Below are 14135 nucleotides of genomic sequence, written 5' to 3' on the forward strand. Positions count from 1 at the left end.
AATAATAAGAATAAAACAATATAATAGTAATAATGTAATAATAAATAATAATGTAATAGTCCATAAGGCCATATGGCCATCTGTCGGGAGGGATCGGATGGTGTCCCAATGCCTAATTCTATAATAATATAATAATATATAATAATAACAATAAAACAATATAATAGTAATAATGTAATAATAAATAATAATGTAATAGTCCATAAGGCCATCTGGCCATCTGTCGGGAGGGATCGGATGGTGTCCCAATGCCTGATTCTATAATAATATAATAATATATAATAATAACAATAAAACAATAGTAATAATATAATAATATATAATATTAATAGTCCGTAAGGCTATATGGCTATCTGTCAGGAGGGATCGAATGGTGTCCCAATGCCTGATTTTATAATAATATTATTATAATATATAAAAATAAGAATAAAACAATAGTAATAATATAATGTATAATAATGTAATAGTAAGGCTGTATGGCCAATTGTCGGGAGGGATCGGATGGTGTCCCAATGCCTGATTCTATAATAATAATAATAATAAAACAATATAATAGTAATAATATAATATATAATAATGTAATAGTCTGTAAGGCTGTATGGCCATCTGTCGGGAGGGATCGGATGGTGTCACAATGCCTGATTCTATAATAATATTATTACAATATATAAAAATAAGAATAAAACAATATAATAGTAATAATGTAATAATATATAATAATGTAGTAGTCTATAAGGCCATATGGCCATCTGTCGAGAGGGATCGGATGGTGTCCCAATGCCTGATTCTATAATAATATAATAATATATAATAATAACAATAAAACAATAGTAATAATATAATAATATATAATATTAATAGTCTGTAAGGCTATATGGCCATCTGTCAGGAGGGATCGAATGGTGTCCCAATGCCTGATTTTATAATAATATTATTATAATATATAAAAATAAGAATAAAACAATAGTAATAATATAATGTATAATAATGTAATAGTCAGTAAGGCTGTATGGCCAATTGTCGGGAGGGATCGGATGGTGTCACAATGCCTGATTCTATAATATTATTATTATAATATATAATAATAAGAATATAAGAATAAAACAATATAATAGTAATAATATAATAATATATAATAATAATATATAATAATATATAATAATATATAATAATGTAATAGTCTATAAAGCCATATGGCCATCTGTCGAGAGGGATCGGATGGTGTTTCAATGCCTAGAGAAATAGGGTTGGAGATCCTTTCTGACTCCAGGATTGTATGATTCTATAATATAATATTATAATATATAATAATAATAAAGCAATATAATAGTAATAATATTATAATAATACATAATATAATATATAATAATAAAATGGGGGTTCCACCCACCTGCAAAGCAACCTGGAGGTCTTGGGCCTGGTTGCAATCCGCAGACAGCCCTGCAAGGTAGGCCACATGGCCCCAAAAAAAGCCCCCCCAAAACGCCTTCCCTTTGCATGCACGTTTGCACCTTTGTTTTGCTTCTGCAAAGCAAAAGCCCGCGCATGCGCTCTCGTGACGCACGCGGCCGGTTTCCCTGTGCGGGCCAGCGTGCTGATTGGTCGGGAGGCGGGAAAGGGGCGGGGCTTGAGTCAGACAAGGCCTTTTGCTGCCTAAGTTAGAGGGAAAAAAAGTTTGCAGGATTTTGAAAAATACAGTTAATTATTTCAAAATGTTGCTCTGGAAGTCCAGCCATCTGAAGGTAAGATTTTTATTTTTGATATTTTGAATATAGTTTGTTGGGAACTGAAAGAAAGAATGCCTTGCAGAAGCACTCTGTGCATGCTCAGAGGTCTTACAAAAGCATTCTGAATAATCAAAGGCCTTGCAGAAGCACTGAATACTCCGAGGCCTTGGAAGAGCACTCTGTGCATGCTCAGAGGCCTTGCAGAAGCACTCTGTATGCAGGAATGCCTTATAGCTGCACTCTGTATATGCTCAGAGGCCTTGCAGAAGAACTCTGTGCATGCTCAGAGGCACTCTATAGAGAAATGCCTTATAGTTGTACTCTGTATATGCTCAGAGGCCTTGCAGAAGAACTCTGTGCATGCTCAGAGGCACTTTATGCAGAAATGCCTTATAGTTGCACTCTGTATATGCTCAGAGGCCTTGCAGAAGAACTCTGTGCATGCTCAGAGGCACTCTATAGAGAAATGCCTTATAGCTGCACTCTGTATAGGCTCAGAGGCCTTGCAGAAGAACTCTGTGCATGCTCAGAGGCACTCTATGTAGAAATGCCTTATAGCTGCACTCTGTATATGCTCAGAGGCCTTGCAGAAGAACTCTGTGCATGCTCAGAGGCACTCTATAGAGAAATGCCTTATAGTTGTACTCTGTATATGCTCAGAGGCCTTGCAGAAGAACTCTGTGCATGCTCAGAGGCACTTTATGCAGAAATGCCTTATAGTTGCACTCTGTATATGCTCAGAGGCCTTGCAGAAGAACTCTGTGCATGCTCAGAGGCACTCTATGCAGAAATGCCTTATAGTTGTACTCTGTATATGCTCAGAGGCCTTGCAGAAGAACTCTGTGCATGCTCAGAGGCCTTGCAGAGGCTCCCTATGCAGAAATGCCTTATAGTTGCACTCTGTATATGCTCAGAGGCCTTGCAGAAGAACTCTGTGCATGCTCAGAGGCACTCTATGCAGAAATGCCTTATAGTTGTACTCTGTATATGCTCAGAGGCCTTGCAGAAGAACTCTGTGCATGCTCAGAGGCCTTGCAGAGGCTCTCTATGCAGAAATGCCTTATAGTTGCACTCTGTATATGCTCAGAGGCCTTGCAGAAGAACTCTGTGCATGCTCAGAGGCACTTTATGCAGAAATGCCTTATAGTTGCACTCTGTATATGCTCAGAGGCCTTGCAGAAGAACTCTGTGCATGCTCAGAGGCACTCTATGCAGAAATGCCTTATAGTTGTACTCTGTATATGCTCAGAGGCCTTGCAGAAGAACTCTGTGCATGCTCAGAGGCCTTGCAAAGGCTCTCTATGCAGAAATGCCTTATAGTTGCACTCTGTATATGCTCAGAGGCCTTGCAGAAGAACTCTGTGCATGCTCAGAGGCACTCTATGCAGAAATGCCTTATAGTTGTACTCTGTATATGCTCAGAGGCCTTGCAGAAGAACTCTGTGCATGCTCAGAGGCCTTGCAGAGGCTCTCTATGCAGAAATGCCTTATAGTTGCACTCTGTATATGCTCAGAGGCCTTGCAGAAGAACTCTGTGCATGCTCAGAGGCACTCTATAGAGAAATGCGTTATAGCTGCACTCTGTATATGCTCAGAGGCCTTGCAGAAGAACTCTGCATGCTCAGAGGCCTTGCAGAGGCACTCTATGCAGGAATGCCTTATAGTTGTACTCTGTATATGCTCAGAGGCCTTGCAGAAGAACTTTGTGCATGCTCAGAAGCCTTGCAGAGGCACTCTGTGCGGATATATCTTACAGAAGTACTCTGTGTATGCTCAGAGGCCTTACTGAAGTAGTCTATGCAGAAATGCCTTACAGAAGTACACGATGTTCTCAGAGGCTATGCCGAAGCACTCTGTGCATGCTCAGAGGCTTTGCAGAGGCCTCTCAGTGTGTTATTATTATTGTTATGTTTATATAACCTCTTGTGATTTATATTATTATTATGTTGATGTTTATTTATACGCTATTCTGATTTATAGAAATAATAATTATTATTAGATTTATTTTACACTACATTATTATTATTACTGCTATGTTTGTTTATACACTATTTTGTTTATAATTATGATTATTATTGTTTTATTATTGTTATGTTTATATATACCCTATTCTAATTTATAGAATTATCACTATTATGTTTATTTGTATATTATTATTATTATTATTATTATTATGTTTATATATACCCTATTCTGATGTACTTTATACTCTTCAGAAGCCTTGGAAGAACACTCTGTGCATGCTCAAAAGCCTTGCAAACTCACTCTGTATGTAGGAATGCCTTGGAGAAGCACTCTGTATATACTCAGACCTTGCAGAAGCACTCTGAGCAGAAATACCTTACAGAAGTACTCTGCATATGCTCAGAAGCCTTGCAAAAGCACTGTATGCAGACATTCCTTGGAGAAGCACTCTGTATATGTTCAGAGGCCTTGCAGAAGCACTCTGTGTATGCTCAGAATCCTTGCGGAAACACTAAATATTCAGAGGCCTTGGAAGAACACTCTGTGCATGCTCAGAAGCCTTGCAAAAGCACCCTGTATGTATAAATGCCTTGGAAAAGCATTCTGTATATGCTCAGAGACCTTGTAGAAGCACTCTATGCAGACATGCCTTGTAGAAATCCTCTGTATATGCTCAGAGGCCTAGCTGGAGCACTCTGTGTATGTTCAGAGGCCTTGAAGAAGCACTGAATATTCAGAGGCCTTGGAAGAACACTCTGTGCATGCTCAGAGGCCTTGCAGAAGCACTGAGTGCAGACATTCCTTGGAGAAGCACTCTGTGCATGCTCAGAGGCCTTGCAGAAGCACTGAGTGCAGACATTCCTTGGAGAAGCACTCTGTGCATGCTCAGAGGCCTTGCAGAAGCACTGAATATTCAGAGGCCTTGGAAGAACACTCTGTGCATGCTCAGAGGCCTTGCAGAAGCACTGAGTGCAGACATTCCTTGGAGAAGCACTCTGTGCATGCTCAGAGGCCTTGCAGAAGCACTGAGTGCAGACATTCCTTGGAGAAGCACTCTGTGCATGCTCAGAGGCCTTGCAGAAGCACTGAGTGCAGACATTCCTTGGAGAAGCACTCTGTGCATGCTCAGAGGCCTTGCAGAAGCACTGAATGCAGACATTCCTTGGAGAAGCACTCTGTGCATGCTCAGAGGCCTTGCAGAAGAACTGAGTGCAGACATTCCTTGGAGAAGCACTCTGTGCATGCTCAGAGGCCTTGCAGAAGCACTGAATGCAGACATTCCTTGGAGAAGCACTCTGTGCATGCTCAGAGGCCTTGCAGAAGCACTGAGTGCAGACATTCCTTGGAGAAGCACTCTGTGCATGCTCAGAGGCCTTGCAGAAGCACTGAGTGCAGACATTCCTTGGAGAAGCACTCTGTGCATGCTCAGAGGCCTTGCAGAAGCACTGAATGCAGACATTCCTTGGAGAAGCACTCTGTGCATGCTCAGAGGCCTTGCAGAAGCACTGAGTGCAGACATTCTTTGGAGAAGCACTCTGTGCATGCTCAGAGGCCTTGCAGAAGCACTGAGTGCAGACATTCTTTGGAGAAGCACTCTGTGCATGCTCAGAGGCCTTGCAGAAGCACTGAGTGCAGACATTCCTTGGAGAAGCACTCTGTGCATGCTCAGAGGCCTTGCAGAAGAACTGAGTGCAGACATTCCTTGGAGAAGCACTCTGTGCATGCTCAGAGGCCTTGCAGAAGCACTGAGTGCAGACATTCTTTGGAGAAGCACTCTGTGCATGCTCAGAGGCCTTGCAGAAGCACTGAGTGCAGACATTCTTTGGAGAAGCACTCTGTGCATGCTCAGAGGCCTTGCAGAAGCACTGAGTGCAGACATTCTTTGGAGAAGCACTCTGTGCATGCTCAGAGGCCTTGCAGAAACACTGAGTGCAGACATTCCTTGGAGAAGCACTCTGTGCATGCTCAGAGGCCTTGCAGAAACACTGAATGCAGACATTCCTTGGAGAAGCACTCTGTGCATGCTCAGAGGCCTTGCAGAAGCATTGAATGCAGACATTCCTTGGAGAAGCACTCTGTGCATGCTCAGAGGCCTTGCAGAAGCACTGAATGCAGACATTCCTTGGAGAAGCACTCTGTGCATGCTCAGAGGCCTTGCAGAAGCACTGAATGCAGACATTCCTTGGAGAAGCACTCTGTGCATGCTCAGAGGCCTTGCAGAAGCACTGAATGCAGACATTCCTTGGAGAAGCACTCTGTGCATGCTCAGAGGCCTTGCAGAAGCACTGAATGCAGACATTCCTTGGAGAAGCACTCTGTGCATGCTCAGAGGCCTTGCAGAAGCACTGAATGCAGACATTCCTTGGAGAAGCACTCTGTGCATGCTCAGAGGCCTTGCAGAAACACTGAATGCAGTCATTCCTTGGAGAAGCACTCTGTGCATGCTCAGAGGCCTTGCAGAAGCACTGAATGCAGACATTCCTTGGAGAAGCACTCTGTGCATGCTCAGAGGCCTTGCAGAAGCACTGAATGCAGACATTCCTTGGAGAAGCACTCTGTGCATGCTCAGAGGCCTTGCAGAAGCACTGAATGCAGACATTCCTTGGAGAAGCACTCTGTGCATGCTCAGAGGCCTTGCAGAAGCACTGAATGCAGACATTCCTTGGAGAAGCACTCTGTGCATGCTCAGAGGCCTTGCAGAAGCACTGAATGCAGACATTCCTTGGAGAAGCACTCTGTGCATGCTCAGAGGCCTTGCAGAAGCACTGAATGCAGACATTCCTTGGAGAAGCACTCTGTGCATGCTCAGAGGCCTTGCAGAAGCACTGAATGCAGACATTCCTTGGAGAAGCACTCTGTGCATGCTCAGAGTCCTTGCAGAAGCACTGAGTGCAGACATTGCTTGGAGAAGCACTCTGTGCATGCTCAGAGTCCTTGCAGAAGCACTGAATGCAGACATTCCTTGGAGAAGCACTCTGTGCATGCTCAGAGGCCTTGCAGAAGCACTGAATGCAGAAATGCCTTGGAGAAGCACTCTGTGCATGCTCAGAGGCCTTGCAGAAGCATTGAATGCAGACATTCCTTGGAGAAGCACTCTGTGCATGCTCAGAGGCCTTGCAGAAGCATTGAATGCAGACATTCCTTGGAGAAGCACTCTGTGCATGCTCAGAGGCCTTGCAGAAGCACTGAATGCAGACATTCCTTGGAGAAGCACTCTGTGCATGCTCAGAGGCCTTGCAGAAGCACTGAATGCAGACATTCCTTGGAGAAGCACTCTGTGCATGATCAGAGGCCTTGCAGAAGCACTGAATGCAGACATTCCTTGGAGAAGCACTCTGTGCATGCTCAGAGGCCTTGCAGAAGCACTGAATGCAGACATTCCTTGGAGAAGCACCCTGTGCATGCTCAGAGGCCTTGCAGAAGCACTGAATGCAGACATTCCTTGGAGAAGCACCCTGTGCATGCTCAGAGGCCTTGCAGAAGCACTGAATGCAGACATTCCTTGGAGAAGCACCCTGTGCATGCTCAGAGGCCTTGCAGAAGCACTGAATGCAGACATTCCTTGGAGAAGCACCCTGTGCATGCTCAGAGGCCTTGCAGAAGCACTGAATGCAGACATTCCTTGGAGAAGCACTCTGTGCATGCTCAGAGGCCTTGCAGAAGCACTGAATGCAGACATTCCTTGGAGAAGCACTCTGTGCATGCTCAGAGGCCTTGCAGAAGCACTGAATGCAGACATTCCTTGGAGAAGCACTCTGTGCATGCTCAGAGGCCTTGCAGAAGCACTGAATGCAGACATTCCTTGGAGAAGCACTCTGTGCATGCTCAGAGGCCTTGCAGAAGCACTGAATGCAGACATTCCTTGGAGAAGCACTCTGTGCATGCTCAGAGGCCTTGCAGAAGCACTGAATGCAGACATTCCTTGGAGAAGCACTCTGTGCATGCTCAGAGGCCTTGCAGAAGCACTGAATGCAGACATTCCTTGGAGAAGCACTCTGTGCATGCTCAGAGGCCTTGCAGAAGCACTGAATGCAGACATTCCTTGGAGAAGCACTCTGTGCATGCTCAGAGGCCTTGCAGAAGCACTGAATGCAGACATTCCTTGGAGAAGCACTCTGTGCATGCTCAGAGGCCTTGCAGAAGCACTGAATGCAGACATTCCTTGGAGAAGCACTCTGTGCATGCTCAGAGGCCTTGCAGAAGCACTGAATGCAGACATTCCTTGGAGAAGCACTCTGTGCATGCTCAGAGGCCTTGCAGAAGCACTGAATATCCAGAGGCCTTGGAAGAACACTCTGTGCATGCTCAGAAGCCTTGCAAAAGCACTGCGTGCAGAAATGCCTTGGAGAAGCACTCTGTATATGTTCAGAGGCCTTGCAGAAGCACTGAGTATTCAGAGGCCTCAGGCTCTCCTGTGTATGCAGAAATTCCTTTTAGAAGCACTCTTTGTATGCTCAGAGGCCTTGGAAAAGAATTGTGAATAACTAAGACATTGTAGATGTGCTCTGTATATCCTCAGAGGCCTTGCAAAAGCACTCTGCATCCTAAGGCCTGGCAGAAACACTCTGTGCATGCTCAGAGGCCTCTGGGATGACGTCGCTTCCTCCCTGGGGCCATCTGAGGCCACCTTTTGGCAAGCGCTGCTTTGGGCTCCATTACCGATTGGCTCCTGGCCCAGTGTTTACATCCAGGCAGCCTTTTGGATCACTCTCGTGCACTTTAATGCTTCTCTAGGCCCACATCCAATCACTTGCCCTTTTCTTTGGCTAACAGAACATTTCGGGTCTGGGTTATATGGGTCTGCAGTTGCATTGGGCTGCATTAGATGGGTCTACAATTGCATTATATGGGTCTACAGTTGCACTGAACTGCATTATATGGGTCTACAATTGCATTTGATGGGTTGAGAGTTGCATTGGACTGCATTATATGGTTCTACAGTTGCATTGAATTGCATTAGATGGGTCGAGAGTTGCATTGAACTGCATTAGATGGGTCTACAATTGCATTAGATGGGTCGAGAGTTGCATTGAACTGCATTAGATGGGTCTACAATTGCATTAGATGGGTCAAGAGTTGCATTGGACTGCATTATATGGGTCCACAGTTGCATTGGGCTTCATTATATGGGTCTACAATTGCTTTGGACTGCATTATATGGGTCTACAGTTGCATTGGACTGCATTAGATGTGTCTGCAGTTGCATTGGGCTTCATTATATGGGTCTACAATTGCTTTGGACTGCATTATATGGGTCTACAGTTGAATTGAATTGCATTTGATGGGTCTAGAGTTGCATTGAACTGCATTAGATGGGTCTACAATTGCATTTGATGGGCTTCATTATATGGGTCTACAATTGCATTGGACTGCATTATATGGGTCTACCATTGCATTGGACCGCATTATATGTGTCTACAATTGCATTATATGGGTCTAGAGTTGCATTGAACTGCATTATATGGGTCCACAATTGCATTTGATGGGTCGAGAGTTGCATTGGACTGCATTATATGGGTCTACAATTGCATCGGACTATATTATATGGGTCCACAGTTGCATTGGACTGCATTATATGGGTCTAGAGTTGCATTATATGGGTCTAGAGTTGCATTGGACTGCATTATATGGGTCTGCAGTTGCATTGGACTGCATTGTATGGGTCTACAGTGCATTGAACTGCATTATATGGGTCTGCAGTTGCATTGGACTGCATTGTATGGGTCTACAGTTGCATTAGATGGGTCTAGAGTTGCATTGAACTGCATTATATGTGTCTACAGTTGCATTAGATGGGTCGAGAGTTGCATTGAACTGCATTATATGTGTCTAGAGTTGCATTATATGGGTCTAGAGTTGCATTGGACTGCATTGTGTGGGTCTACAGTTGCATTAGATAGGTCTAGAGTTGCATTGGACTGCATTATATGGGTCTAGAGTTGCATTGGACTGCATTGTGTGGGTCTACAGTTGCATTAGATGGGTCGAGAGTTGCATTGAACTGCATTATATGGGTCTACAGTTGCATTATATGGGTCTAGAGTTGCATTGAACTGCATTATATGGGTCTAGAGTTGCATTATATGGGTCTAGAGTTGCATTGGACTGCATTGTGTGGGTCTACAGTTGCATTAGATGGGTCTAGAGTTGCATTGGACTGCATTATATGGGTCTAGAGTTGCATTGGACTGCATTGTGTGGGTCTACAGTTGCATTATATGGGTCTAGAGTTGCATTGAACTGCATTATATGTGTCTACAATTGCATTATATGGGTCTAGAGTTGCATTGAACTGCATTATATGTGTCTACAATTGCATTATATGGGTCTAGAGTTGCATTGAACTGCATTATATGGGTCTGCAGTTGCATTAGATGGGTCTAGAGTTGCATTGAACTGCATTATATGTGTCTACAGTTGCATTATATGGGTCTAGAGTTGCATTGAACTGCATTATATGGGTCTAGAGTTGCATTGGACTGCATTGTGTGGGTCTACAGTTGCATTAGATGGGTCGAGAGTTGCATTGAACTGCATTATATGTGTCTACAGTTGCATTATATGGGTCTAGAGTTGCATTGAACTGCATTATATGGGTCTAGAGTTGGACTGCATTATATGGGTCTAGAGTTGCATTGGACTGCATTGTATGGGTCTGCAATTGTATTAGATGCATCTGCAATTGCATTAGACTGCACTATATGGGTCTGCAGTTCCATTGAACTACATTATATGGGTCTGAAATTGCATCGGACTGCATTATATGGGTTTACAATTGCACTGAACATCGAGGCCAGAGTTCGAATCCCATCAGAGAAGCCGAAAAAGCCCCGAGTCAGCAAAGAAACTACGTATCCCAGCTTGGGTTACCAAGTGGATATTTCCATCCTTTGGTGCCTCTAAAAATAACCGCCTGACTTTTGGCCACAAAGGAATTTTGAGGTCAAGACGAGGAAGGAAAACAAGGCCCGGGGACTGAGTCCCATTTGGGATTGCAGTGCCCAGCACTCCTCTGTGTTGGGGATGATGTGAAACTACAACTCCCAGCATCTATTAATATGGGGCCATGGGAGCTTAGGGGGTCCCAAACTGCATCAGTTCTATAGTGTAAATGCCCAAGGCTGGGGTCCCTTGTGAAACTACAACTCAATGTGCCCATCACCACCAGGACCACCTGCACTGGTTTCTGCCAGAGTCTTTGAAGTTCAATCTTGAGGTCTTGATATCGGCTGAGTTTTTCCTGTTGTTTTTGTCAGTGCGACTGTCACCTGGGATGGCGACATCCATGATCCAAACCTTTTTCTTCTCCACAACTGTGGTGTCTGGTGTGCTGTGTTCCAGAACTTTGTCAGTCTGGATTCGGAAGTCCCACAGTATCTTTGCGTGCTCATTTTCCAATACTTTTGCAGGTTTGTGATCCCACCAGTTCTTTACTGCTGGGAGGTGGGACTTGAGTCGGTTTTCTTGTACTGATTCTGCTCTAGTTTGTAGAGCGGTTTTCTTGTACTGATTCTGCTCTAGTTTGTAGAGCGGTTTTCTTGTACTGATTCTGCTCTAGTTTGTAGTGCGGTTTTCTTGTGCTGATTCTGCTCTAGTTTGTAGTGCGGTTTTCTTGTGCTGATTCTGCTCTAGTTTGTAGTGCGATTTTCTTGTACTGATTCTGCTCTAGTTTGTAGTGCGGCTTTCTTGTACTGATTCTGCTCTAGTTTGTAGTGCGGCTTTCTTGTACTGATTCTGCTCTAGTTTGTAGTGCGGTTCTCTTGTACTGATTCTGCTCTAGTTTGTAGTGCGGTTCTCTTGTACTGATTCTGCTCTAGTTTGTAGTGCGGTTTTCTTGTACTGATTCTGCTCTAGTTTGTAGTGCGGCTTTCTTGTACTGATTCTGCTCTAGTTTGTAGTGCGGCTTTCTTGTACTGATTCTGCTCTAGTTTGTAGTGCGGCTTTCTTGTACTGATTCTGCTCTAGTTTGTAGTGCGGTTCTCTTGTACTGATTCTGCTCTAGTTTGTAGAGCGGTTTTCTTGTATTAATTCTGCTCTAGTTTGTAGTGCGGTTTTCTTGTACTGATTCTGCTCTAGTTTGTAATGCGGCTTTCTTGTACTGATTCTGCTCTAGTTTGTAGAGTGGTTTTCTTGTACTGATTCTGCTCTAGTTTGTAGTGCGGTTTTCTTGTACTGATTCTGCTCTAGTTTGTAGTGCGGTTTTCTTGTGCTGATTCTGCTCTAGTTTGTAGTGCGATTTTCTTGTGCTGATTCTGCTCTAGTTTGTAGTGCGATTTTCTTGTACTGATTCTGCTCTAGTTTGTAGTGCGGCTTTCTTGTACTGATTCTGCTCTAGTTTGTAGTGCGGCTTTCTTGTACTGATTCTGCTCTAGTTTGTAGAGTGGTTTTCTTGTACTGATTCTGCTCTAGTTTGTAGTGCGGTTTTCTTGTACTGATTCTGCTCTAGTTTGTAGTGCGGCTTTCTTGTACTGATTCTGCTCTAGTTTGTAATGCGGCTTTCTTGTACTGATTCTGCTCTAGTTTGTAGAGTGGTTTTCTTGTACTGATTCTGCTCTAGTTTGTAGTGCGGTTTTCTTGTACTGATTCTGCTCTAGTTTGTAGTGCGGTTTTCTTGTACTGATTCTGCTCTAGTTTGTAGTGCGGTTTTCTTGTGCTGATTCTGCTCTAGTTTGTAGTGCGATTTTCTTGTACTGATTCTGCTCTAGTTTGTAGTGCGGCTTTCTTGTACTGATTCTGCTCTAGTTTGTAGTGCGGCTTTCTTGTACTGATTCTGCTCTAGTTTGTAGAGCGGTTTTCTTGTATTAATTCTGCTCTAGTTTGTAGTGCGGTTTTCTTGTACTGATTCTGCTCTAGTTTGTAATGCGGCTTTCTTGTACTGATTCTGCTCTAGTTTGTAGAGTGGTTTTCTTGTACTGATTCTGCTCTAGTTTGTAGTGCGGTTTTCTTGTACTGATTCTGCTCTAGTTTGTAGCGCAGTCTTCTTGTACTGATTCTGCTCTAGTTTGTAGAGCGGTTTTCTTGTACTGATTCTGCTCTAGTTTGTAGTGCGGTTTTCTTGTACTGGTTTTTTTTTGTCTGCTGTGCTTTGAGGAGTTTTTGATTTGTGACTTCAATCAAAGCAAGTTCTTCACTTTGCTTTACATATTCTGCCAGGGCATGTTCTTCTTCTTTGACTGACTTGTAAGAGTCCTCTGCCACCTGATCTTCTAGGCAGATTTAGTCGGTCCACATCACTGATTATTATTATTAAGGGGGAAGAAAGGATGGAGTTGGGATTTCAGAAGAAGGAGGGGTGTGAGAGAGCGAAGGAGGAGTGGGAGGGAGGGAGGGAGTATGGAAGCCCCTCCCTCCCTTCTTTCCCTCCCTCCTTTTCCTTTTCCTCCATCCCTCCTTCCTTTGTCCCTCCTTCTCCCGCTGCAGGTGCTTCCAAGGAGCCTTCCGTCTCCAGCGCAGGGCCATGGCCTCCTTGGGGGTCCCATCCCCGGGCCCCCCCTGCCCCGCATGAGGCCTCCCGGGGCCGCCGCAGTGCGATGCCTCTCCGCAGTCCCTTCTTCTCCTCCCTCCCTCCGCCTTGAGCCGCAAACATGCCCGAGCCTGGGGGGCACCCCGAAAACGAGCGCCCCAAGCGCGAAGGGGCCGAGGCAGCGCCCCCCACCCCCGCCGGGTCGGGCGTCCTGGGTAAGTGGCCCCCAAGGCCGGCACCGGGGTCCCGGGGGGGGACAAAGGGGGGGCAGGCCGTGCGCAAAAAGGGGGTCCGAGCCATGCCGTGCCGTGCCGTGCATGAAAGCGCATCGACACCCTTTGTATTGACAGGAGGAAAGGAGGGGGGTCCTCATGAAAGGGTCTCCCAACACAGCACCAAAGACCCCTCTTTCCCCAGAGGTTGCCCAAAGCCTTCTCCAGAAGCCCCTCTTTCTAAAGAGCCCAAACATCCCCCTCCCCAAAAAAGGGGATCCCCAAATTTTCCCTCTCCAAAAGGGTCCCCAAAGCATCTCCAAAAGGAGCCTCTCCAAAGGGCCCCCCAAAACATCTCCAAAAAACCGTTCTCATCCAAAAGCTCCCTTCTCCATAAACATCCCAAGAAAAAGACCCCAAAGTTTCTCGCCCCAAGAAGTCTCTTCTCCCAAAGCCCCCCTTTCTAAAGAGCCTAAACATCCCCCGCCCCAAAAAAGGGGACCCCCAAATTTTCCCTCTCCAAAAGGTTCCCCAAAACGTCTCCAAAAGGAGCCTCTCCAAAAGGTCCCCCAAAAAACCGTTCTCATCCAAAAGCTCCCCTCTCCATAAACCTCCCAAAAAACAGACCCCAAAGTTCCTCGCCCTACAGAAGGCTCCCCGAAGTCTCTTCTCCCAAAGGCCCCCTTTTTAAAAGGCCCAAATATCCCCCTCCCCAAAAAAGGCCCCCCAAAAGTTTCCCTCTCCAAAAGGTCCCCTCAAAACATCTCC

At 45.0% G+C, this 14135-nt stretch overlaps 2 protein-coding genes across 5 annotated transcripts in view; one reads left to right on the forward strand and one right to left on the reverse strand.

Moving 5' to 3' along the window:
- gtpbp3 (GTP binding protein 3, mitochondrial) overlaps positions 1 to 1563 on the reverse strand; it is a 45034-nt gene extending 43471 nt beyond the window's left edge. For all 3 annotated transcript variants that reach the window (XM_062959210.1, XM_062959209.1, XM_062959208.1), the window contains exon 1: positions 1391 to 1563. In XM_062959210.1, the coding sequence (XP_062815280.1) occupies positions 1391 to 1458 (68 nt within the window). In that variant the 5' untranslated portion in view covers positions 1459 to 1563. The remainder of the gene's footprint in view (positions 1 to 1390) is intronic.
- An 11486-nt stretch (positions 1564 to 13049) lies between these two features.
- The window catches only part of ano8 (anoctamin 8), a 49739-nt gene continuing 48653 nt past the window's right edge, over positions 13050 to 14135 (forward strand). The window contains exon 1 of one of the 2 annotated variants that reach the window (XM_062959203.1): positions 13050 to 13370. In XM_062959203.1, coding sequence (XP_062815273.1) covers positions 13277 to 13370 — 94 coding nt within the window. In that variant the 5' untranslated portion in view covers positions 13050 to 13276. The remainder of the gene's footprint in view (positions 13371 to 14135) is intronic. The other variant, XM_062959204.1, reaches the window with a different exon arrangement.

Source organism: Anolis carolinensis, unplaced genomic scaffold (assembly GCF_035594765.1).
Source record: "Anolis carolinensis isolate JA03-04 unplaced genomic scaffold, rAnoCar3.1.pri scaffold_7, whole genome shotgun sequence".
NCBI classification, from domain to species: Eukaryota; Metazoa; Chordata; class Lepidosauria; order Squamata; family Dactyloidae; genus Anolis; species Anolis carolinensis.